Below are 27,591 nucleotides of genomic sequence, written 5' to 3'. Positions count from 1 at the left end.
AGCCTAGTTTTAAGCAGTCATGGGATAAAAGAAAGTCCTCTCATGGATCAGTAACCGGTTAAAAGATAAGGAACAAAGCATAGGCATAAATGGTCAGCTTTCAGAACAGAGAGGTAAGTAGCAGTATCTCCTACAAGGATCAGTACTGGGATTTGTGCTGTTCAACACATCATAAATGATCTGCAAAAAGGGGTAAACAAACAGTGAGGTGGCAAAGTTTGCAAATGATATAAAATTACTCAAGACAATTAAGTCCAAAGCTGGCTGTGAAGAGTTACAGAGGGATCTCACAAAATTGGGTGACTGGGCAACAAAATGGTAGCTGAAATTCAGTGTTGATAAATGCAAAATAATCCACATTGGAAAGCATAATCCCAACTGTACATACAAAATGTTGAGGTCTAAATTAGCTGTTATAACTCAAGAAAGATCTCGGAGTCATTGTGGGTAGCTCTCTGAAAACATCTGCTCAATACATGGAAGAAGTCAAATACGCTATCAGAATGTTAGGAATGGGATATATAATAAAATATAAATATCATAATGCCACTATATAAATCCATGGTGTATCCACACTTCGAATACTGTGGGCAGGTCTGGTAACCCCATTTCAAATGAGATTTTAGAAATGGAAAAAGGTATAGAGAAGGGCAACAAAAATATTTAGGGGTATGGAGCAGCTTCCGTGAGGAGAGATTAAAAGGACTGGGACTATTCAGCTTGGAAGAGAGAGACTACTGAAATGGAATATGATAGCAGTCTATAAAATCATGAATGATATGGACAATGTGAATGTGTTATTTACCCCTTCACCTAACACAAGATCTAGGAGTCACCCAATAAAATTAATAGGCAGCAGGTTTAAAACATACAAAAGAAAGTACTTCTTCACATAATGCAGTCAACCTGTGGAACTTATTACCAGGGGATGTTGTGAAGAACAAAACTGTAACTGGATTAAAAACAGAATTAGTTAAGATGGTCAGAGATGCAACCCCATGCTCTGGGTGTCCCTAAGCCTCTGATTATCAGATGCTGAGACTGGATGACAGGAATGAATCACTTGATAATTGCCCTGTTCTGTTCATTCCTTTTGAAGCATCTGGCATTGGCCACTGTCAGAAGACAGGATACTGGGCTACATGGACCATTGGTCAGACTCCAGAATGGCCGTTCTTATGTAGAAAGTAAACATTAACCAACTGAAAATACAGATGGAAGTTTGGGAAAATGTAACCATCAAATTCTAAACAGGAGTAAACAACTAAATTATAAACAAGGATAATCTTCTAAAGAGTATCATAGGATCTTTAGTAATCAAAAATTAGAAGAATCTCATTTCATCTCTAATTAAAGATGACACCTTCAGCAACAGTGCCATCAATGCCATGTTGCAGGAATTCGTTCAGAACTGAAATAGAATAATTCCATCTACTGAGTCACCAGAATAACTATCTGACCACAAATGGTTTTCCTTGCACATTTCCCAAACACTGAGCAGGTCTGAGGATGGTTAGGTTTTGAGATCTGAAGAGATCACAGCCTGATGTAGAAGTTTATAGGAAACTACATATATATTATACATAATGTAGATGTTATTTGCTTTGAATAACACCACATTTGCAACCACCATGTTTGATTTTTATCTTGACAACATATAAGGAATTAAGAATCCAAATACTCTTTACATTATTTAAGTTTGTGTCACGTAGTTTGGGGGAGTCCGGTCCTGCACCCCTCTTCCTGGGACCCACAGTGACTCTCAGCCAGCCAGTAAAACAGAAGGTTTATTGGACAACAGGAATGCAGGTTACAGCAGAGCTTGGAGGCCCAACCAGGACCCCTCAATTGAGTCCTTCTTGGGGCTCAGGGCGCTTGGATCCCAGCATAGGCTTCCCTGAATTCCCCTACCCAGCTCCAAACTGAAACTGAACTGCCCCTCCTCCAGCCGGCCGATTCCTTTGACCAGCTTCCTGGGCCAAGGTGCTAACCCCCTCCCCGGCTCAGGTTACAGGCTTAAAGATCCTGTCCCTCACCAAAAGACATCCCCAGCTCTCCCATCCCGCACACAGACAGCCCCTACTCCATCACAGTTTGTTCCATATTTCATGGACTGGAGATCCTAAACACAAGGAGACTTAGATGTCAGCTGAAAAATGTGGTGAACCTACATAAGTCAGAACCTACTCTATAATACTATTGCTTTAACAGAGAAAATATTGCAGACTATGGATACGGAGAAATTCCACAGCTTGATCTGCAGCAAAGAGTCTTTTTAATATTGTATACCTTTCTTGTGAATGATTCTTGACCGTACAACACCTGATGTTCCATGTGCAATAAGAGGTCATGATTATGCCACAAATATCCTAAAACCCAAGCAGCGATTTCTGAAAGAGAGCTGGATTTAGAAGGAGGATTTTTCCCTTTTCCTTTGGGAAAGCAGATTTTTTTTTTTTTTTTTTTTTTTTTTTTTTTTTAGAGGCAGTAGAACAAAAGAAGCCTTTCTAAGCCTCCCAAGTCAAGCTTTTTCCCTAGAATTTGCAAAATTCTGTTCCCCTCTGGAGGAGAAAATATGTTTCACGTAGAGCTAAGCACAACTACATAAAATGCAACCATACAGAAACACAATCAATCTGAAAAGCAGTTTGAACTTTGAGCTCTAGGATGGTATTAAATCTTCCTGTAACATGGTGGTCTGCTGTTGAGAGAGTTTGTTTTTTCTAGCACACAGATTCACCTTGCGGTACTGGGTTGTCATAGGCAAATACATGTTCTTATAGAAATGTGGGACACAAATAGCTAATAACTGGGAGGTAGGAAAGATGCTCTTCTTTCTAAATCAAAAAATATTTTGAATCTTATCTTTAGGCCTTTTTTATTTCATTTACAACTGATTCAATATTTTGAGACATTGTCCTCAGGACACTACACAGAATTAGCTGTACTAACAATTCAAGATAAAACCAACCCATAACTAATCTGTTAAATGAAAATTTAGCTACACAAATTATACTTACTATTCAGGATCTGATACAAGATCCAAAGCCTTCATTACATCTTCTAGAAGGGTATCAGGTATAAATCCATTATCTACAAATGGGACAAATTTTCTCATTAGGGGAAAATAAACTGAAAACATTTCAAGATTATGAATTTTACCCAAAATACTAGTAATCAAACCACATCTTAGAATATGAGAGCTCACTGTAAAGTTACAAGATAAGGTCTTAGAACTCATGATTTACATATATATATTTCCCCAGTTAAAAAACTGCAGGCCTACAGGTCTTCAAAATGCCATTTTTCTAAAACATTTGAAAATGTGAACCTTATTAAACTTAACTTTTTTTTTTTGTTTTTTTTACTAATAGACATATACCACCTTAAAGTGGTGAGAGAATACTTCTAAACTTGTTTCTGAATAAAATAAAATGTGAATATCAGGCAGCTTCTGATTTCTAAAATGAAACTAAGGAATTTTTCAGTACTTGTCATACCTCTCAGAACACGATGGATCAGGTATGAAAGTCTTACACTTCTGAAAATGTAAGATTAGGGAAAGTGGTGGGTCACATACTAAGAAATGTACGAAGTGCCCGGTGTTGAAAAGCTTACAATAAGAACTCTCCTTCCTACTATAGCTATATCTGACTTCCTCATGCTCTGCAGTTTTCAAGAGGTTTGTCCATTTTATTATTAGGTTGATAAACAGCAACACTTTGTGATTTGCTGGTTAATCAGTAGGAAGCACACTTCCCTATGGGTATGTCCATCTACACAAGAGCCGGAAGATGTGAATTCCAGCCTGAGGAGACATACCTGTAACTAGCTCTGATTGTGCTAGCTCATTAAAAATAGCAGTGTAGCCTTGGCAGTGCAAGCAATGGGAGAGGCTAGCTGTGCCAAGTACATACCTATGGTCTTGGATGAGATCATACACAGGGCAGCCATGTATGATTTATAGCACACTAGCTCACTAAATCAGAGATAGTGCAGGTATGTCTCCCCATGCTGGAATTTACACCTTCCAGCAGTAGTGTACACATACCTTGTGAATCAGTATTAAGTCTTATCACGAACAGTGCCTTACAATGCAAGGGACTGTAGTACTGGAGGTGCAGTGTTTTGCATATATTGTAAAACTGTTGTCTCATTTTTCCAGAAAGATTCTTCACATTCAAAACCAGTTAATATAAAGAGCTCAACCCAAAGCTAAAAAATGCAGCCTTACCTTCTGGGTCATATGTTTGAAAAACTCTTCTGGCTTGTTCTGAAGGAGCTTCAGGGGCAACAAGGGCCAAATCCTAAACAAGAAAGTTCCATAACATTCATTATTTCAGACCAATACATATTGTTTCACTATGCAAGTACATGACCATACTGAAAAATTTCAAACCTTAAATTAATGAAGAAACAAAGTATAATGGCAGAGATAAGGATTAGCTTCAAGTTAATTCCACACATTGGTGGTATTCAAAAAGATTGTGTTAAGAATGCGTTATGGTTTATTTACATGGCTTTCCAGACAACTATCCTGGTATGGATATAGCTTGTTATGCAGATGTCATGGCATAGAAATAGCTGATTCCAAGAGCAAAGAGAGTGTAATAATTAGGATATTTATATTGGCAACTAAATCCTTTTGAATCTAAAAAGGCATACACCTTTAAATAAAAGTTAAAAAATTATTTTAAAGAGTATTTAAGACAAGAATAATTAAAGATATGGAAAAAACCCAGAAAAGTTGGTAAAATGCAGATGGGTATACCAGAGCTAGATCATGCCAGACTAGACCAATAACTTTCTTAGAAAAAAATAACTGAGTTCTTTAGACAACGAAAATGCAATGAGTCTCATCTGGATTTCAGTAAGAAATCTGATATACAGATTAGTTAAAATGGGAAAAAAAAAGTAAATTAATAAAAATTGTTAGGTGGGTAAGAAACTGGCTAAAAGGAAGAAGACAATAGGTTATGCCAGTGGTGGGCAACCTGTGGCCCGTGGACCACAGGTTGCCCATGCGGGTAATCTGATTGTGGGCCACAAGACATTTTGCGGACATTGACTGTCCACAGGCACAGCCTCCCGCAGCTTCCAGTGGCCATGGTTCGCTGTTCTCGGCCAATGGGAGCTGTGGAAGGCAGCGGGCTGCAGGTTGCGCACTATTGGGTTACGCTGAAAAAACTATCAGGCTGGAAAGAAGTTACTAGAGGAGCTCCTCAAGGACTGTTTTTGGAAACAATCTAAATTACTATTTGCCTTAGTGTACTAAAGAAGTTTACTGAGGACAGAGCTGGGAGTCATTGTCAATACAGAGGAGCATCGGAATATTATACAGGAAGAATTGTATGACTTTCAGAGATTCCAGGGCCAGAAGGGACAATTGTGATCATCCAGTCTGATTTCCTGTATAACAGGCTATAGAGCATCCCCAAAACAATTCCTATAGCAGATCTTTTAGAAAAACATCCAATCTTGATTTAAAAGTTGCCAGTGATGGAGAATCCATCATGACCCTTGGTAAATTGTTCTAATGATTAATCATCTTCATTTAAAAATTTACCTTATTTCTTGTCTGAATTTGTTTAGCTTCACCTTCCAGCCATTAGAACATTATACCTTTCTTTGCTAGAGTGAAGAGCCCATTATCAATGTAGGTACTTATAGACTACAAGTCTTTGTTCAGCTAAACTGAGCATCATGTTTTATAATCCTTCCATCGTTTTCATGGCTCTCCTCTGAACTCTCTCCAGTTTATTGACTTGCTTCTTGAACTGTGGAAACAAGTACTGGACACAGTATTCCAGTAGCAGTCACATCAGTGCCAAAACACATAGATAAAAACATCTCTACTCTTACTCGAGATTCCTGTTTATGCGTCCAAGGATCAACTCCGCCCTTTTGGGCAAAGCATACCGGGAGCTCATGTTCAGTGATTCTGAAAAAGATTTGGGGGTGGATAATCCCCTGATTACCAGAATAGAGTCCTCCACCTTGTAAGTATGGCCTACATTCTTTGTTCCTAGACATATTAGAATTTCTGTGATAAGCTGGAGCTTATCTTTGGAAATGACAGGAGAAAGACAGACCTAGGTGCATTTGTTGATCACAGGATGACTGAGCCACCAATGTGAAGTGGCTGTAAAAAAAGGCAAATGTGATCTTAGAATATATCTGGTGAGGTATTTCCAGTAAAGCTACAGAAGCATTTACATCATTGTCCAAGGCACTGATAAGACCTCATCTGGAATACTGTGTATAACTCTGGTTACCTATGTAACCAGAAAGATGAATTCAAACTGTAACAGATGCAGAGAAGGGATGTTAGGACGACCAGAGGACTGCAGAGCCTATCTACGAGAGGAAAGACCTTGGCTTATTTAGCCTTGCAAAATGAAGGATGGGGAGGGAGGGGGGGAATAAGATTGTTCTCTATAAATGCACTGGGGGGTAAGGTGTAAAAACATCAGGGAGGGAGAAGAGCTATTTAAAGTAAAGGACAATATTGACACAAGAACAAATGGGCATAAACTGGCCATGAATACATTTAGGTTGAAAATTAGAAGGTTTCTAATCATAAGAGGAGAGAGGTTCTGGAACAGCCTTCCAATAGGAGCAGTGGGGGCAAACAACCTAACTATAGTTTTAAGATTGATCTGGATAAATTTATCAATTGGATTATATGACAGGGCTGACGGCAACAGCACAAGACTCGACTCAGTGACCCAGGAGGTCCTTTCTAGTCTTACGTTTTCATTGCTCTTGAAACCTAAATAATTTGTTACAAGTTAAACAAACAAACAAAAAATTACCCTACCTATTTAAAATGACCCGAGTACAAAATTTTTTTTTTTTAATTTATTTTCATTTTCTTAAAGCAGAAAACCAAAGACAATACTTTCAGTCAGCAGATTTCAGCACGTGACGAATGGTTTTAGTTTGGATTGTGCAGGCCTGTACTACTGTTCAATTTAATTGATAGCCATAAATGGAAGCCATGCATCTACATAAAGATAATAAAGTATGTTATTTTAGTACAGTGACCCACATCTTAGATTAAAGAAATAAAATGCTACCTCAGGGAAAAATAGAAGTGAAATGCATTCAACCAGAATTTCATTCTTATATTAGACCTCAATTGCAAATGCTCCAAATGAGCAAGATATTTAAAAATATGCTTAACTTTAAGGTTGGCATGTGCTTAAATACCTCCCTGAATGGGAAGGTAAGCTTGTAATCTTGCTCTCATAATTCACTGAAAGTATATGTAACGATTTACTTCTTTTGGATGCTAAATTGGCAAACAACAACATATTAGGAATCCTGTCATAAATAGATAGTTAAGGGTTAATGTCTCTCTTACCTGTAAAGGGTTAACAAACAGGGACCCCAAACACCTGACCAGAGGACCAATCAGAAAACAAGATACTTTCAAATTTCATGGAAGGGAAGCCTTTGTTTGTGGGTTTTGGGTTTGGCTTTGTTCTCTCTGGGTCCTGGACGGGACTAGAGGTGCAACCAGGTTTCTGCCAATCTCCCTGCTACAGTCTCTTATCTATTCAGAATTGTGAGTAAGAAAAGGCGGTCATAGTCTTTTAATTTGTTTTTTTTTTTTCATTTACATGTGTACTTGCTGAAAGTAGCTTAAATTGTGTTTCTGCTGGAGAAAGTTTCTTCCTATTGTTTATAGTTGAAAGACCCTGTAACTTTTTACCATCTAAAGTGCAGAGATAAACCTTTTACTTTTTTTCCTTTCTTTCTTATTAAAAGTTTTGCTTTTAAGACCTGTTTAATTTTTTTTTTCTCCTAGTTAAGGTTCAAGGGAATTGGTGGGGAGAAGGGAAGGATAAATTTTCTCTTTGTGTTATATTCACGCAGCTTGTATTGCCTCTGGGTGAGGGGGAAGGTAACATTTCCCTCGGTGTGGTGATTCAAAAAGTTGAATCAGGCGATCTCCTAGTGTTCCCAGGGCAGGAAGGAGCTGGGAGGAAGGGAGGGGGGAGGGAATGGCTTATTTCCCTTTGTTGTGAGACTCAAGGAATCTGGGTCTTGGGGTCCCCTGGGAAGGTTTTGGGGGGACAAGAGGGTATCAGGCCCTAAAAATTCCTGATTGGTGGCAGCCTATCAGATCTAAGCTGGTACTTAAGCTTAGGGGAATTCATGCTAGTACCCATATTTTGGACGCTAAGGTCCAGAATTGGGAATTATACTACGACAAATCCCCATATGTGATGAACAATTTGTACAACTTAAAATGACATTCCTATTTAAAGAAAACTAATAAAAAGCACTGTAATAAGTTTCATAACTAGAACAATGTTACAGAACCTCAACACTTATAGCAGTACATTCTCATGTTTATATAATTTATCTGAGCCCCTTTCCCAACTGTAAGTTTTGCAAAAAACCAAACTGTTACACTATCAAACTATAGGATTTAAAAAATAAAAATAAAAAAAAGTTCTTCCAACCAAAGGTTGTAACAGAAGTTTGATGGAGGGAACAAAATTAGCTCTTTATCTTGCATCTCTGTTACTGCAACATCCTTAACATAAGAATGGCCACACTGGGTCAGACCAAAGGTCATTCTAACCCAGTATCCAGTCTTCCAACAATGGCCCATACCAGGTGCTTCAGAGGGAATAAACAGAACAGATAATCATCAAGTGATCCATCCTGTCATCCATTCCCAGCTTCTGTAAAACAGAGACTAGAGACACCATCTCTCCCCATCTTGGCTAATAGCCATTGATGCACCCATCCGCCATGAATTTATCTAGTTCTTTTTTGAACCCTGTTATAGTCTTGGCCTTCACAACATCCTCTGACAAAGAGTTCCACAGACTGACTGACTGTGTTGTGTGAAGAAATACTTCCTTATGTTTGTTTTAAATCTGTTGCCTATTAATTTAATTTGATGACCCCTAGTTCTTGTATTATGAGGAGTAAATAACATTTACTTTATCCATACCTTCTCTCTAGCCTTGACAAATGCAATCTTGCCCCACTCATATCCAGTCAGAATACTATTGCAAATATCATTTTCCTAGGGCATCGCTTTGATCACATTATCCCTCTTTGAATCCCTCTACTTGCTCCCCACTTCTACATCAAACAAGCTGCTCATATTCACTTCCAAGGCCGTTCAGCCAATTCCCACCCTATAAATCATCTCTCACTATTTTGCTGTTGACACTCATCTCCTATTGACCTGTAATGCCAGCCTCCACTGCCCACTTGTTCAATTTTGTAACACACCTTTATTGCTTTCTCCCATGCTGACCCATAGGCTTGGAAGGCACTCCCCATAAATGTCTACAAAGCTACTGACTTGATTACCCACCTTCAAATCCCTCCTTTGCCATGATGCCTACAAAAAACTTTGCACTGGTTAGGCTGCTCATGTGCCTATCATGATCAATATTATTTCATTGTTTACTTGTACTCCCTTCATCTGTCTATATCCATCTGTCGTCTCTTTTCAGATTATAAATCCCTTGAGGCAGTGGCTGTCTTTTTGTTCTGTATTTGTACAGTACCTAGTACAACGGGGTCCCGGTCTATGATTACGTCCCGCAGGCACTACAATAATACAAATAAATATTTGAAAAAGTTAAAAAACCCAATCTTAAGAACTTTAAGTATGAAGAAAAAGAATCATTGCAGCCATAATGAATATCCAGAATGCTCTGATTAAGTTTAACAGAACTGTATTTGGGGATGGAGGACACAGCATGAAAACCTTCAGGCTGGAACCTTTCAAACACAACTCCTTCCTAATTTTATACAGGGCTTGAAAGACTCTTCACTTGGTCTAACAGAAACTTTTGTCAAGGCAAGTTGGCTGAGGAGCTGCTGGCTTCTTTCCTGGCGAATGATAGACTCAGGATTGGAGAGGCTATTTTTGGGTCCCTTAAACCTTGTTTCATATCAGAGTGTGTCCAATCTTCTTCCCTACTTTTATAACATGTGATGTCAGCTTAATTGGGCAATAATTAGCACAGGATTACCATCTCCTTTAAGTTTAAAAACAGGCAACAAAGAGCTTTTATACCATTCATTTGGCATTTTCCCCTTTTTTAAGAATATCACTGAACAAGCTTGTAAGATACTTGATGCCTTTCCTTCCCGATGATTTCACTGCATCCTCTTGTACTTCAATCCGGGACATGGTACTGGTCTCCTTTTTTCATATTCCTAAATGCCTCTGCAACCGCTTTGTCCTGGAAGTAATCTATTGTGCTTCAGTTTGGCTCACATATTCTTAACTCCCCACCTTAGGCTTTCATTCATCAATCTTTCAAAATAATCATTCCAAATTTTGATTGACCTTTTGTTTGCAATATACTATATTCATTTCTACTATAAGCAAACTTGTTCAAATATCTAGTCATTTTCTCTCTTGCCTTGAGTCCACAGATGGTCTTCTCTCCCTTCTGTAATCCTAGTTAGTCACATATGCATCATGGTCCATACTTCTTGCTGTCACATATCTTTGCCCCATGTATGCCATCTTATCACTCCTCAAGTCACTGGCCTGCCACTTTTTGAAGGTTACTTTTTTCTCTAATAGATTCTTTAACATGAGTATTCCACTCCCAAGTCTCCCTTCTTATCTCTTTTGGCAGTGGATTCACTTGTTTCCAGCAAAGGTGTCTTTTGAACCAACTGTCCTCCATGCATCAGCTGCGCTCAAATCTCCTCATGTGCATCTGCAGGTGTTGAATAGGGGAACTCTCTGCAGTTATGCAGGACAGCTTGGAATATTCCATAAGTAGTTGTAGACCAACTGGCAACAACATCTCTCAGCAGGGCACTGTGGGGTAAGCAGGTGGTGCAGCTACCAGCTAAATGCTGGTCAGATGAGGATGTCAAGGCAAATAAAGACTGCCTTAAAATAAGTCTTGCCAGTCCTGGTGGGGATCGAAAGCCCTGGTAGGGAGCTTCTCTAGTAGAAGAAAAGCTATTTCAAACCAAAGGTGTTAGACTTAGACAGTCACCTGTAAATCTCTATATATTAGATAGATGACTACCTAATATAACCAACCCTAAGCAACTGTTTGAAACCATGCATGAATGAACGTTTTTTTTGTTTTGTTTTTTAAATTGCAATATTGAAGAGGTATAACTAGTTCTTTTGGTACATGATTGTATGCCTTCTCCAAGTTCACAAGGACAATATCCTGTTGCTATCTCTTTTCTCAGAACTACTCCATGAGGATTAATAGTGCAAATATGGCATCAACTATGCTCCATCCTGGCATGAATTCATACAGACCCTTCCAAATTTCAACCATTCACACAGATGCTTTTCATCAATCTTCTCATACTTTCACAGCATGTGACATCAACTTAATTATGGAATTAGTTATGACGACAAGTTATGGGAGATTGTAGCTACTGTCAGTTTAAGGTAGAACTCATGGCACACCCCCTTTTAAGATTATTTAAATATCTTTTCTATTTATACATTCTAAACGTATTAATTTTACATTAAAGCTTGATGCATGCTGTGGCTGTGGATAAAGCCATTTTATCCTCCCCCTGCATCCTATCTCAAAAAGTTACATTATATGTGTGACAATGCACTCCATATGCTTTATGAAAATATACTTGGAATGTGAATATAATGTAACGAATATGCTTTATGCAAAAGGTCTCTTGTAAGGTATCACTAAAAAGCTTATAATCTACTGAATGTGTTCATCCTGTTTGTATCTAAAACTAGAAATATGAAGTTAACTCTGAGGTCTTATTGTAATTATGCAAAGTTTGGGCCATTAATGTTGGTTTAGAATCTTTACCAGGACAATTGATTGTAAATGGCTCTGTTTACTTGTAAGCCTTCCTGTGTTCCTGTGAGTCAGGCTGGAAAAAATGGAGGCTTGGGGTCTCACAGACCATGTGACCTGATATTGGAATCCATCTTAAACCTGGTGCTTTTCCATTCAGAAGGTGGGGACCCAGAGAGACAAAAGATTCCCACCTTGTGCCAAAGCGGGTGGAACAGAACAAAGGGGGCTGCAGTCATGAGAAATCTCCTAGTTACCACCTGAGCTGGAACTAACAAGAACTGTACGAGTGGAAAGGATTGGGCTCAGACAAGGAAGGAGTCTAATCTGTGAAAGAAGCTTATTGGAACATCTCTGAGGGTGAGATTTACCTGTATTCAGTTTCTTAAATGTATTTGGCTTAGACCTACACGTTTTGTTTTATTTTGCTTGGTAACTTACCATGTTGTCTGTTATTACTTAAAACCACTTAAATCCTATTTTTTTATACTTAATAAAATCACCTTTGTTTATTAATTAACTCAGAGTAAGTGATTAATACCTGGGGGAGCAAACAGCTGTGCATATCTCTCTATCAGTGTTACAGAGGGCAGACAATTTATGAGTTTACCCTGTATAAGCTTTAAACAGAGCAAAACGGGTTTATTTGGGGTTTGTATCCCCATTGGGTAGCTAGGTGTCTGGATGCTGGAGATAGGTGACTTGCTGAGCAGTTTTTGGTTAAAGTCTGCAGCTTTGGGGGCATGGTACAGATCTGGGTCAGTGTAGCAGCAGACATAGCGTGTCTGGATCAACAAGGCAGGGTTCTGGAGTCCCAAGCTGGCAGGGAAAATGGGCTCAGAGGTAATTTCAGCACAACAGGTGACAGCCTCAAGGAGGTCTCTGTGACGAAACTCATCACCAATATGATCTTGTACTTGTTTAACTTTTTACAATTCCATGAGATACAGAAGAAGAGTCCCCATCTAAAAATATCTCCAGCAAACTCCCATAGATATGATTTGATTACTTGTTTAATGGTCTTTACTTGGTAACAAAACTGAAATAATGTAAATATTCATAATTTGTGTTGGGCAGTGCACATGCCTATCTTCTCATTTCAATATGCATGATCATGGAGGAACACAAGGAATCAGTCTTTCCATTCATTAATTGGCATCTGAAATAAACTGTATGCTTGTACAGTAAGTAAATGGCTACAATTTTAAGCCAAATGCTAAACTGGAATAAAGCCAGCTATTTGTTATGCATGAAATTTTTAAAGTATGGAATTTTGATGTTCTATGCAAGTCATTCGAGAAGAGATTACATAATTTGCTTTACATGAAGCTTTAACTCTACACTACAGTTTTCGTTGTTTAAAACAGCAAGATCAGAAAAGCAGCATTAGCTACCACAGAGAAGTGCCAAGAAAATAAACTTGTACTTTTTTTAGAAATATGAAAAAACCCTAAACTTCATAGTAACTTTGGAATTCAGATGGAATATTGTGCTATTATAGCAGGTAAAAACAAATTAAAATACCTTCATACGTATATGACCTGCATTCCCTATGGCAGGGATAGTCAACAGGCAGAATGTAGGCCAAATCTGGACCACCAGACACTTTTGAACGGACTCCAAAATCTTTTTATTTACTTATTATTGTTTGTTTTTTATTATTATTTTCTCTGGAGGCTGGCCCTTGACTATACCTTTGACCAAGAAATTTGAACCTTCACAAAAAAAAAAAAAATGGACTATCCCTCTCCTAAGTTTTTGCAATGAAAATAAATGGCAAATATGAACTTCAGTCAGTAATGTGGCAAACATCTAACAAAAATGTACTTCAAGTGCCCAAATTGAAATTCCATCATTTCTGCCAAAATATGAAAAACAAACCTCCAGCCTTGTGAACTGCATTTGATACATTCCACACATTGAAACTTCCATACAAGGAAATCTCATCAACAGCTTATCATAACAATGGTTCAACACTTTAAAAGTACTCCATGTCCCAAGAGGCAAGAAAATCATGTTTCACCCTGTGGCTCTTGTGATACACATTTTTACAACTTTCAAAAGTTCTCTTCAATAATACTAGTTATTTTAAGATCGCCTGTTTATTCTTGGAGGCAAAATATATTCTTAGTAAGTTCTAATGAAAACATTCCAGAAGTTTGTCCTACAAATCCAAAACAGCTCATAAGAATTGCTATAATGACTAAGCTGCAACGACATGCCTTTTTTGAGTTTTTTACAACACTCTTCATTGAAGGACCTATTACCCTTTTAATTCAAACCCACTTGGATATGAAATATTTAGAAGTTCCATACATACTACAGGAAGTATGAGATAGTAATATTTTACTACTATTAAAATAGCTTGTAAAATATTTTTCTACATTGTTTGCCTAATTTCAAATTAAAATATCAATATATGTAAAAAGTGCCTAAATTTGATAAAGATTACATTAATTTTTTTTATAACTATTCCAAGCTAATCTATAGATTTACATCATTCCTAAAGTATTACAAAGGCCATCTTTTTGTAGTTCACACCAACTTTCATCTCACTACACTCAATAAATTGATAGTTGTTACTTCTAAAATACAATACAGCAAGTCTTCCCAGTCAAAGGACACAGACGCTAAGACTGTTTTTAAAAACAATGGATTCCAAAAAGTTAGACTTCTAAGCAGCCTAATTTTCAACAGTGCTAAATACCCAGCAAATCACGATGATGTCAAGAATAATACCTCAAAGCACACTCAGTACAAGCTTACACACAAATTCTGTCAATTCAGCACAATACTGACCAGTGACACCATGCTACTCCAGTTCGGAGCAACACCATAGTATAGAACTCCAAGAGTGATAAAAGCATGCAGTGTTTTTGTGATATGGACAGACGAACTAGACAGACTAAAAGTGATCATCATGTGTAACCGAAGAATGATTTTGATTAGATGCACTAGACCTTTCACTCATTGCATCAACAAAACACAAGATCTAGATTTTCTAAGTTTTTGTTTAGTGTCCTTTTATATATCAAAGTATGAATACAAAGAAAATGACATGAAATATTGGTATGATATACAAAGTACATTTTAGCAGAAACAGTGTTTTAACACCAAACAGAAGTACTTGGTTGATCTGCGAGCCCACAAAGTGTGCAGAGAAGTCTAAACTTAAGATCATATTAAAAACTGGCAGATGAAACTACTGCAAGTTAAAGGTAGAAGGTGGCTTTTAGGGAGGAGTTCCCATCGTACTTGCATTTTCCTTAAAGGACTTTAGCCAGGCAGACATTATTTACAACCATTCAATAAAAGGAGTGATTTGTTTTTCAGTATAGTATAGAAGGAAACAGAGTATGTTTTTTCTAGGCTCTTATTTCAAGAATTTCTTTCCTTCTCCCAAATCCTTACGGTCTTTCAGCGACTTGCTATACACCTGTATTAAAATGACTGGCTGGGAAGTAAGACAATACCCAGTGAAGCCTATCAAATCACTACCAAATGGGCTGGATGGATTGCTGTTAATCCCTGCTAATGCTTCACTGTCTTCTGAGTGAAGTATGAAGGTCAAATTGATCCCCTTACTTGGTAGGGAGTTACCCTACCATTAAAAGAATGGGTCAGCCAGAAAAGCTTACATGTAATCAATTCAGTTAACAGCAATTGCCAATACAAAGAAAGTTAGGGCCAATTCCTGTCTACTAGCTATAGTTCACTGTTGTACCTATAAGAGTTAATGTTATTTTTATGTGGTTGATTTGCATTACATATAGAAATGTGTTCAACAGTAACAAATCAGTAGCATTCAAACCTGTACCTTATTTGATGCAGAGAAGCATGTAGTTCAAACATACTTTATACATTTCTCACTTTCAAAAAAAAGCTTATAGCCAATATTACTGTTTGTTTAGCTAATGCTCTGATCCCATTTCTACTTAACCTTATAGTGAAGTCAATGCTGAATCAATGTCAGCATCATTGTTTCCATAGCAACAGACCAGTGTGTAAGAACAGAACTGTGATTTCACAGCAGGATAAGACAGGAGAAGCCGGACTATGAGAAGGAAAATGTTTATTAAAACACAGAAGTTTAGTAGCAGAAAATGCAACACAAACAAGAAGATTTTTGGTTAAATAATCCTGTTTTCAATTCTGCTTTGGTATGAAATTCTCTCATTAAAAATAAAGTAATCTCCATGCAGTGCTCTGGCAGCTTCCTAGAGGTTTATTTTTCCAATAGCATATTGGTGGTTTGTTTGCAACTCACTATAAATGCCAACAGGAGCTACAGAAACCCCACATATTAGTGAAAAAAAGGTGATTACTAGCTTATGAAGTGGTGTACACGGTAAATCTGATTGATTTCTGGTAATGGGATCTTGAAACTCAAATGCAACACTCAGGTCTATAAGATGGTGTTTTACCATGTTGGCAGAATACTTTAGCAACTAACTACTCAAGATTTTTAAAAAGTATTGCAATGCTTAAATATGCTTAATTATATGATTTTTATTTAAAAGTCTGCCTTTTTAAATCTTTAGTGTAAGGCCATTTGGAAGTGACTGATTGTCTCTAAATCTTAAACCTTTTTGATAAAACAATTTAAATAGAGAGGTTTCTTACTGATTGGGGAACTTTTTAGACTAATCATGTCATTTCAAATTTGCTTTGGAAAAATTCAAATAAAGACTAATTCACAACATTTAAACTAAAACCAGGTAGAATTAATTTCCTGTAATCATAAAACTGCTGAAATAAAAACCTCTTCAATGCCAAAGAGTTGTAGCTCGGTCATTGGTATGTTTAAAAGCTACCTATACTACACCTTTTTATAAAGTAGCAACATTAGTTGCTCTTAAATAAACTACTGAAAATACTAGCCTTCAGTTCACTGCTAGACAGACAAGCAATTCACTACTCACGATCTTTCTGCTCTGCTATACCTTTTATTGCAGATATTTTGCTGTTTATGAGCATCAATACACATTAAAAAACAAAGCAGCTTTTATACACCAGCGGAGTAGCCAGTATGTTGCAATACTACTGTCACACAAAAAAGCAGGCAGAAAAAATAGGGATTCTAGACATTTTAAGAACAGGTAAGTTGAAACAACATAATTCTCTATTTTTCAGAAATGTCTGGTAATTTTACTCAATAGCTCCACCTTGGGCCAGGTCACAGCTGATCCCAGTTTCAAATATATCTCCATGCAGGGGCGGCTCTAGGTATTTTGCCACCCCAAGCACGGCAGGCAGGTAGCTTTTGGCGGCTTGCCTGTGGGAGGTCACCGGTCCCGCGGATTCGGCGGCACACCTGCGGGAGGTCCACCGAAGCCGCAGGACCAGCGGACCTTCCGCAGGCATGCCGCCGAAGACAACCTCCCTGCCACCCTTGCGGTGACTGGCAGAGTGCCCCCCGTGGCTTGCCGCCCCAGGCATGCGCTTGGCGTGCTGGTGCCTGGAGCCACCCCTGTCTCCATGTCCAATAAAGTTGAATTATCACATTTGACTTATCTTAATATTGAATTCAAAGTTGCTCCATATTGTTGCCCATGAATGTGAGTTTTGCTTAAAAAGGCAGAAGTTGAGTAACTTGATCAAGGTCTGACACAAGGGTCCGCTACTGAAAAATCTCTAAAGGGGAACACTGACAGCAGGAAGCCTGCATTTTACTCACTACTTTCTACTTGGTTAACAATCTGCAAAAGTAAATCAGTTGTAAAGCAACACAATCTCTTGTTCTGCAATACACAACTGCACTTTTCTGGATATGCCACAGGACAGGCCTGTGATACTGTTGAAAATGTTGCTAATGTCATTGGAAAACATACCATGTAGGAGCAGAGGCACTATTACAGACATGATGCATTTTCCAGTGAGAAAGTTGCACTCTGGAGGGGAAATTACAGAAGAGAGATTCAGAAATATAATCTAGAGATCAGTCTTTGGAAAAAAAGCTGTACCATACTGTGAAATATTCGCTTATTTTTGAGGTTCTTATTTGAAAAAGAAAAGGAAGGGGAGACTATCTGCCACAAAGGAAATACAGTAGAACCTCAAAGTTACAAACATCAGAGTTACGAACTGACCAGTAAACACACCTCATTTGGATCCGGAAGTACACAATCAGGCAGCAGCAGAGAACCTCCCCCCAAAATAGTAAATATAGTACAGTACTGCATTAAATATAAACTACTACTAAAAACAAAGGGAAAGTAGCATTTTTCTTCTTTGTAGAAAAGTTTCAAAGCTGTATTAAGTCAATGTTCAGTTGTAAACTTTTGAAAGAATAACCATAACATTTGTTCAAAATTATGAACATTTCAGAGATACAAACAACCTCCATGCCCGAGGTGTTTGTAACTGAGGTTCTACTGTAAAGCACAGTACACCAGGAGAACCAATTATAAGCAAAACATAAGAAATAAGAAAACACGAGAACCTACCAGGGAAACTCAAGAATGTTAAGAGTGACTGAGTGCATTCATGTAATTCATTTAATTTGTGTGGGATCCCCTTTTACGTGCAGTTCTACTCAGAAGCGGCTAAGGTGGCATCCTGGGGTACTACATCTGTTCAGACTTCCATAAGTCTGCTTCAATAGGGCAAAACATGCTAATATCCATATCCTATAGTCATATCAAGATATAAGTGTTCATGCTTTGTAGAAACTGAGCAGAAACATACAAAGAGTTGGCTTTAGTACTTCCTCCCTGCAAAGTCAAATGCTTCCTAGCCAATTCATTAGTTTTCACCTTTCTTACATTCACTGAGCATCAACATAAGTTACATTTGTAATGATAAAATAATCTGTTCTGTAACCAGTAAGTGAAAGAACGCAAACACCAAACAAATAAACCAATCCAGTATCACTGTATTTGATATATTAGCATTGTTGCTCATTGAAAGAACTTTCTGAAAAGCTATGCTTCAACAGTGCCTCTTTATAACTTAACACTAAAGACTCACTAAAGGGGTCAGTCCTGTATCTAGTACTATTCAATATTTTCATTAATGACGTGGATAATTGAGTGCAGAGTATGCTTATAAAATCTGCAGATGGCTCCAAGTAGAGGGGAGTTACAAGTACTTTGGCAGGCAGGATTAGGCTTCAACATGACTTTGATAAACTGGAGAACTGGTCTGAATTCAACAAGGTGAAGTTCAATAGGGACAAGTGCAAAATACTTGATTTAGGAAGGAAAAAATCAAATCCATTACTATAAGATGAGGAATAACTTTGCTAAGTTGTAGAACTGCTGAAAAAAAAATCTGAGGGTTATAGTGGATCACAAATCGAATGAGAGTCAACACGGGATGCAGTTGCGAAAAAAAGCTATATCCTTCTGGGGTATATTAACAGGAATGTCGTATAAAAGACCCAGGATGTAGCTGTCCCATTTGGTAACGGTAAGGCCTTAGATGGAATTTGGGCACCACATTTTAGGAAGGTATGGACACACGGGAGCAGGTCACAGGAGAACAAAAATGATAAAGGGTTTAAAAAAACATATTCTGAGAAAAGGTTAAAAAAATGGGCATGTTAAGTCTTGAGAAAAGACAATGCAGCGGGTGAGGGGGAGAGAGAGGAGGTAGGGACCTAATAGTTTTCAGATATGTGAACAGCTGTTATAAAAGGACAGGGATCAATTGTTCTCCACATCCACTGAAGGTAGGACATAATGAGCTTAATCTGAAACAAGGGAGATTTAGGTTACACACTAGGAAAAACTTTCTAACTGTAAGAGTTGTTAAGATCTGGAATAGGCTTCCAAGGAACCCCTCCACATTTGGAGATTTTTAAAAATATGTTGAACAAATACCTGTTAGGAGTGGTCTAGGTTTACCTAGTCCTGCCACAGCGCAGGGTTCTGGACTTGATGACTTCTTGAGGTCCCTTCCACATCTACATTTCTATAATTCTGTGATTCTAAGTCAGGTATTCAAACTCTTCAAGCAGGAAAAAGTTGCTTAAACACAATGTAGAGCCTGGTTAGAGCTACTGCTTATTTTAAAAATTTATGTACAGCTTGCCCTCAAAGACAAGGTATCAGGCAACTGTGAACAAGTATTTTTAAAAACAGCTATGTGATAAGAATTCATTTTCACATTACAGCAAACATTTTAGATTTTCAATTCTGTAACTGCCCTACAGCACACCAGATGCTTAACTCTGCCAGGGTGCATTATGAAACTCCCTGTTCTGTTGAGGCACTTTCCTTCTCTCTCCACCCCCACTCCCTGTTTACTTTTGAATTCTTTTTTTTGAAAGAAAGAAAAGTATGCTAATACTGCATTACATGTAAACTTCCTTGTAAGTTCAGTTTTCCAGCCTTAATGCTGCATTAGTGCATTTTTTTAACATTAGTGCTCTGGGCACAGTGTGTTTTTTTGGTTGTATAGGCCCTTGAAATTATAAATTTTCTAAATATGCTAGCCATTGCTTTTGAGGTCCTGGCCTATGAGTGTATTCAGCTCATCCATGTCTTACACTCATGATCTTAACTACACAAAGTATTCACAGTATGTTTTCTCTAAGCCAGTACATATGCTTGCAGAGTTTAAGGACTCCACTAACAATTTTTTCTGTACTGGTAGAATGCAAGGTATCAAAATGTCATTGATAAAACTTTTAAACTGAACAGTTTGCTGACTTCATGTATAACATGCAAAATAAAATCCATATTTACCATTTAAAATTTTTAAAAATCTATTTAATTCAGGAATATAATCTTAGATAAGCAGGCACACAAAAAGGTGTTTGATTAAATGTGACTTCTAATGTTACTTGGAGGGAAGAAATAAAGACATCTGCCATGTAAGGCATCAATACAATCTGGTCTCAGTAACAGATATCACTATATACACTGCCAATTTTCCAGGGAGGGTTAAGAGTGTCCTGTACCACTAAAGATTGTTTTCTTTACAATTTTTAAAAAAAGCTTAGGTTTTCAATGTGTTCCTTCATGTGCCCTCACCTGAAAGTGAAACTGCTTAATCAGAAGAGGTCAAAAGTGTTATTCTATACACAAGAACGTCCCATCACTATGAAAGGGGACAATGAAGGGTATGTAAAACTCGTTTCCCACCACTTCAAAAGAGTCTGAAATGGATTTCCAAGGGTATTAGTCACTGCACTTGTAAAGGATGAAATTGGATGCTGTATATGGGTTTTTGCTAATGTTTCTGCAGATTTAACAGCTGTCACATGCATTACTGTTTTCATGATCAAACAACAGCCAAAAGACAAATTGATTTCTGTAAGGTTCTTGTCAAGCATACAATTGCACTAGTGTCCATAGTGTTTCTGTATTTTCATTGGATACATGTTTAGGAGTTTATAACTAGAAGAGAATTTGGGACAGAGCTTGGCATAAAGCTTCAGTCCAAGACTATCTTGGTTACGATTTAAAAAAAGATTTGCCACTCAACTATACTGCCATGTTGGGGGTCTAAGTTATTTTCTGAGCTTATTCCCTTGCTTCTAGTCCAGCAATCTTTGAGTAATGCAGATAGCAGGCTTAGCCTCAGAGAGGGCAGCCAGGAACAAGGAATGTCACCTCACACTACCTCCTCCAGCTAACCAAGGAGAAACACTGATCTGCCCAGGAAAAAGTCTACAGCTTTCCTTTGCTAGAAGGGGAGATCAAGAAGAGAAAGGACAAAATGAGACAATAGGCTAGATATAAAATATATCAGAACTGTGCACAGACAGCTGAAAAAGTTCACAGGCACAGTAACTGGCAAAAGGACATGTTTACACTGCAAAAAGAGACCTGCAGCATAGCCACAGCTGGCCTGGTTCAGCTTACTTGGGCTTGGAGGCTAAAAATTACAGTGTAGATATTCAGGCTCAGGTTGGAGCCTGGACTTAGATACTGCAAAGGGGGAGGGTTACTGAGCCTGGGTTCCAACCCAAGACCAAATGTTTACACTGAAATTTTTAGCCCCGCAGTCCCCATAGGCCCAAGTCAGCTGATGTGGGCTCTGAAATTTGGTGTCATGAGTTTTTTATTGCTGTGTAGACAGACCTTAAAGATTAACTCTATATATTCTGAAAAATAATAAATTCTTACTTCAAATTACTACTCATGGACATTCAGTAATTATATTCCAAAGACATTTATTTTTGGAACTATACACTACATTTATGACTTCCAGCTAAGTGGAGGGAAGACACCTTTGATGGATGTGTCCCATTTCATTTTGTAAACAAAAAAATAAAAAATCTAGGACAATCTTCTACCACTAGTCAACACTTCCCAACTGAGAATCGTTAGCCAATACTCATTTTCTAAATGAAAAGGCAATAAAGTGAGTTTGTGCCATCAGTTCTCAAACTAATCCAGGCAGAGTTAGCTGGTCACACAGTGTTGGTTCTCTTCATTTCCAAATGTTAAATCACTTTAAGAAACTGGTAAAAAACCACCTAACAGCACTATCATGTAAACAGCTGCGGTAGCCATATGGATAGCAAAAGAAGAGGAGGGGTGGTGTATGCAATTGGGAATGGAAGGGATGTTCCCCACACCAGGACAGTTGGCATTTTACTTTATATTAAATATGGGAAATAGAAAGAAGTGACATTGTGGTCTATCACACCCTAGGCATCTCAGTCTCTCCTGTTAACAGCAGCAAATATTAAAAAACAGTATTTTGGAGTACAGTGAGTTATACTTCTAAGATCTCTTGAAAAGTACATATCACAAGGGAATGTTTGAATAAGTCTTACTCTTCTGAAATGTATTTTTGCTAATTTGAAATAATCTAACAAACAGAACCAATCACTATACGTATAGCAGCATAGGTACTGGAATGGTGAACCGTGGCCAGTGGGAGCTGCGATCAGACAAACCTGCAGATGTTGCAGGTAAGCAAACCGTTCTGGCCCGCCAACGGATTTCCCTGATGGGCCACGTGCCAAATGTTGCCAATCCCTGATCTAGATGAAGTTTACAGACTCATGATAGTTCAAAAGCTTGTTGAAAGACCATGCTATGAGTGATGTGATAGCCTCTTCACTGAAAACAGCCTAACACAGCTTCTCTTTTCTCCCTTTTATCTTTTCACAAGTACGAGGACATTTATTTAGACCTGCCTATCTCTGAAAGATGGCCAGTTCTATTGCTAAAATTTAGTAGGTAAAGAAGTGACTGTTACATTGTCTTCTTAAACCAACTCTTCCTTGCCTTCCACTCACTTAAAATTTACATATTAATATTTACAAGAACAAAGGCCTTATCTATGCCTGGTATACAGTGATCTGCAATCAGCATTGCTGCATTTGTGCACTGAAATTAAACAAACAACTGGTGCAAGTCATGGCTTTTGTACCTTTGCTTGGGTGGGGGGTTGCAGAGCTGCTAGCTGCTGCCACAGATGGAGACTAATCTTAAGTATAGAAAAAATGTACTGAAGATTAACTGGATTACAGTGACATCATGTTGGCCCAATCTATTGTGTATGAATTATACTGATTATCTTATCAATCATCATCTTCCTCATCACCATCACCAGCGATTGTCATCGTGGCTTCTCCCAAAGCATGCAGACTGGTATACATTAACACCACTATGTCTAATGAATATTATGCAGGTGTTTCATCCCCTTTTCCTTATCTATATTTCCTCATGCTATGAACGTTGGGGTGCCCTTCTCCGATAGGTTACTAATCTGTTTACTTAAAGTTTATTGTCTTATCTGTCAATTAATTACTATGTTATTCTTGTGGTTGGACATCTGGTGATGTTCCTAACTTAGAATATCCCAAGCTGGTATAAACTAGCATTTTGTGTTTACCTGTGAGCAGTTTAATCATTACAGCATTCTATCTTATGATATCTTATGATCTACTGGTTACTCCTGGTTAGCTGTCTTGGCTACACTTGCCAGTTACAGTGCAATAAAGCCTCCCAGAGCACTGTACCTCACTCCCCGTCCACACTGGCAAGGCACGTAGAGTGCTGTGTCTCTGCAGCTACAGTGCTGCTGGTACTCCACCTCCCTGAGAGGAATAACAGCTGTTGCATATTGGCTGAGACACCGCTGCTCCAGTGTAAACGGAGAGTAACGTTACGACGCACTGATTGACCTCTGGAAACTCTCCGTAATCCTTTTAACTGAAGTTTTGTTGCGAACTCCAGACGCAGACGTTTCAAAGTTCCATTTCAGGGGCTGCTTATCAAAAAAACAAACACAGCTACTGTTTGCTTTGAATGAGTGAGAGGCAGGCAGGGGGGCTCCATTTGGAATACTGACAACTAATGTTTGCTTGAAGAGAGAGGCGGTGTGTGTGTGAGGGGGAGGTCCATTTCCGTGAGGGGCTGTTTATCTGGTCTATGAGAAAAAAAGAAACAGCTGTTTGCTTTCAGTGAGTGAGAGGGGGTAGGAGAGGGAGGGGGGTCTGAACTTACAAGACAGCATGCTGACACTCAGCACTCCAAAAACCCTCTCTCCCCCCAACGCTTCCTGTCACACTCCACCCCCGCCCCCATTTGAAAAGCACATTGCAGCCACTTGAATGCTGGGATAGCTGCCCATAATGCACTGCTCCCAAAGCAGCTGCAAATGTGGCCATGATAGTGCACTGGCAGCTGTCAGTGTGGACAGACTAGAGTGCTTTCCCTACTCAGCTGTACCAAGGCAGGTTTAACTCACAGCGCTGTACATCTGCAAGTGTAGCCATACCCTAAGGCTTTGGCCTTATGCCTTGATTAGCTTGAAGCTTGTAAGCTCATTGTGTTACTACTTTAATTTATGTGTATGCCTTGCCTAGCAAATACCTGTACCTAGAGGCTACAAAGAAACTGAAGCAGGCAACAGTTGAGCTAAAGGATTTTATAGTCTCCCATGAGATCCTGGCTACCATTTCAGACTTGCATCTCTGAAGGATAGTCATCAAAGCAGCTTTCAAAGACCGAGTTTCCATTTTGTCTTTAAAAAAATCATTTTATCCCTATGCACAAGTAAGCTTTTAGGAGTGGAGAAAGCCTTCAATGGAGCTAAGGAGTACCATCAAAAAAGTATTAAAAATAGAATGGTAAATGAATCCTCAAAGTCATTAAAAAATAATCAGATTTTTCTTTAAAATGCCATGCCCTTGGTCATGCTCAGAGAAAAACTGAAACGATGTCTAGATTAGCAAGATGGAGTTTTGTAAAATATTCAGAAAGACCCACAAGTCCATAGCACTAAAACCGAAAGTACCACACTGACAATCGAGACTCAGACAATACTATTGGGCAAAGGAGCCTTGCAGAAGAGTGGCTTTGCTTTTCCACCTCATGGGGCACAAATTACAGAAACAAAGAACAACTGATTTACATTTATGTGCTGAGTTTCTATAACTATCAATTTTAAGCTAGAACTATCATTTAACCCATCAAGTTTCAGTCAATTGGGATGTTTATTCTTCCAACTTTGAAAAGCAAAATATCTACCCGTTGTGTGATGAGTCAGGCCCAATGTCTTCTATTGTACCAAACATGGCTGGAACCAACATTGGTTTGACACCTAAAAAAGGATACAGAATAATACAATGATGTTCACAGCCTTCTCTTCTACGTGGTAGGCTAATATACTGTACACGGTGACTTACAAAGTAAGAGGTATATTTAGCAGTGCATTTGATGTGTTCAGTACCTGCAAGCCATTCTGTGTAAAAAATATATGAGAAAGCTGAAATATTTTTATAACTCAACATCTGAGATGTCAGGTATATAGAGGTATTGTATGCTGTTCATCCACTAGAAGTGGACCATGCCAACTACTTCAAATTACAGTGGACTCATTCATAAATCTTACCTCATTCTCTGCAAAAAACTCTGAGCTGTCTTACTAATTAATTTTAATGTAACTTTAATAGGACAACTGAATACTTCCGATGTCTTTTGAACAGAATGAGATTGGATTTATGAATGAGTCCATGTAGTAAGTTCAAAGATTAAAATAAATATTCAATACTGCTTTGCTTAGAAATGTGCAGAAACTTCCATTAAAAATTTGGCATCCATGATTTTTAATCAAATAGTCCATTTTATATGGTGACTAAATTTTTCATGACAGTGATTTTACATATTTCTTATTACTACAACCTTTTGAAGTTAAAAATTACACCAAACCATAAAATAACCAGAATGTGCCAATTAAACTTGCAGTTATAGTCAGAGAAGACCATAAATTACATTCTGGAGTTACAATATTTATTCTCAATGTACTTCAATATTAAATTTGCCTGTTTTACAAGTCAGAAGATGTATTTTTAACTGGCTACGCTGCTAACTGATCTGAAATTAAACTATGCTCTTCTTCATGTACCACCAATAAAAACTTGAATTAAAAATTACTATTTTGTTGCTCTGGAAAATGAAGAATATATGTAATGATGACAGTTAAGTAGGAGAATATGATTTGAAGACACAGCACCCACACTGAATTAAAAAAAAAAAAAAGATTTTTGTAGTCACTTTTCTAGCCAGATTTTAAATAGACTAAAATGTTTAAATAGGTGGTTACATTTCAGCACACACTTAATTGCATTTTCCCTATAACTTTGGAAAATTTCTGAAGTGCTTCTTAATTATATTTACTTGAATGTTTGGCTTGCCATGGGAAATTATCTTGTTTCATCTATAAAGGGTGTTTTGTTTGTTTGTTTATTTTAGAAAGGGCCTCATACAATACAAACTGGAGCAAGAGTTCTAATTAGAATTTTTAGAAAGAACTTTGTTCCTGTGAAGATCAAATAGGAACAGCTTGGGGGGAAAAATCTGGTATATTCTGACCTCTTGATTTACAAGCCTTTCATCTAGGCTTGGAAAGGCTGTGGGAAGATACTGTAAAAGGGATATTCCATCTCTATTCTAGCTCAGTGTGACTGTACTAAAATGTACAGCTTTGGAGAAGGAATCCAAGTTAAGAACCAAAAAATCTTATTCTTTAAAAGCATCTTGAACTTGCACACATGAATGACAAGTGATTTCATCAAAGCAATACTCTTCCATTCTCCAAAGTCAATGAATGCAATTCATTTCACTTGTAATTAACCACTTCAAGTCATCAAATCCACACAGTCTACCGAGGACTTTTGTGCCAGCCAGAGTGATCGCAGTTGATGGTGCCGTAGCAGGTTAGTGAAGTTCTCCGTTCTGGCGCAATCCGTCAAATCAACAAATCTCTGGGGCCGCCTCGCAGGTGGCACCAGGTAGGGACAGTGCATGCACTCTTCACGCATCAATGGAGAGTTTGAGAGAGTGTGTTGGGGTGTTGTGTGTCCATCCTGGCTACAAGGCTGATAAGTATGCCACACCACTTTTGACCATAATGAGTGATAGAAGGATGGTCAGATCTCTGAGATTATGTACAAAATCAAGCTATTTTATGCTCTGGATTTGGTGCTGACAGCACACATGGAATGTTTCTAGCTGCCAAGTCTGCCTGTAAGAGAGGGTCCAGGTTTCTGATGTCTATTAGCAACATGGGAAGTACACAGGTTTGATAGGTCTTGAACTTTGTCTCAATGCAAAGACATGAACTTTGTGCAGGAGGTGGTGAGATCTATTCGCAAGGCTGCCAGGAGCAGGTTGGGTCCCTAGTGAAAAAATTTTTTCGGGCCCCCAGCAAGGGTGGACCAGCTAAACAGGGCCGACGAAGCTGGGGAAGCTGGGCCCCCTTCCGGAGCACCGGGCCCCTGTAACTTGTACCAGCTCTCGCCCCCCATCTCATTGGCCCTCCCTATTTGTCAAAGAATGTCCAGTTTTCTGAGACTGTTTGAACTCTGCTTGCAGAGTAGGTAGAT

The 27,591-nt window shown here is 38.3% G+C and overlaps 1 protein-coding gene across 2 annotated transcripts in view; it reads right to left on the bottom strand.

Moving 5' to 3' along the window:
- The window catches only part of MINDY3 (MINDY lysine 48 deubiquitinase 3), a 79,843-nt gene that overhangs the window by 10,046 nt on the left and 42,206 nt on the right, over positions 1–27,591 (bottom strand). For both annotated transcript variants that reach the window (XM_030550458.1, XM_030550459.1), the window contains 2 exons: positions 4,235–4,307; positions 3,021–3,093 (listed from right to left, as the gene is read on the bottom strand). In XM_030550458.1, the coding sequence (XP_030406318.1) occupies positions 3,021–3,093; positions 4,235–4,307 (146 nt within the window). The remainder of the gene's footprint in view (positions 1–3,020; positions 3,094–4,234; positions 4,308–27,591) is intronic.

Source organism: Gopherus evgoodei, chromosome 2 (assembly GCF_007399415.2).
Source record: "Gopherus evgoodei ecotype Sinaloan lineage chromosome 2, rGopEvg1_v1.p, whole genome shotgun sequence".
In the NCBI taxonomy this organism is placed as follows: Eukaryota; Metazoa; Chordata; order Testudines; family Testudinidae; genus Gopherus; species Gopherus evgoodei.
Note: the sequence above shows the minus strand (reverse complement) of the source record. Positions and strands in the feature narration are given on the sequence as shown.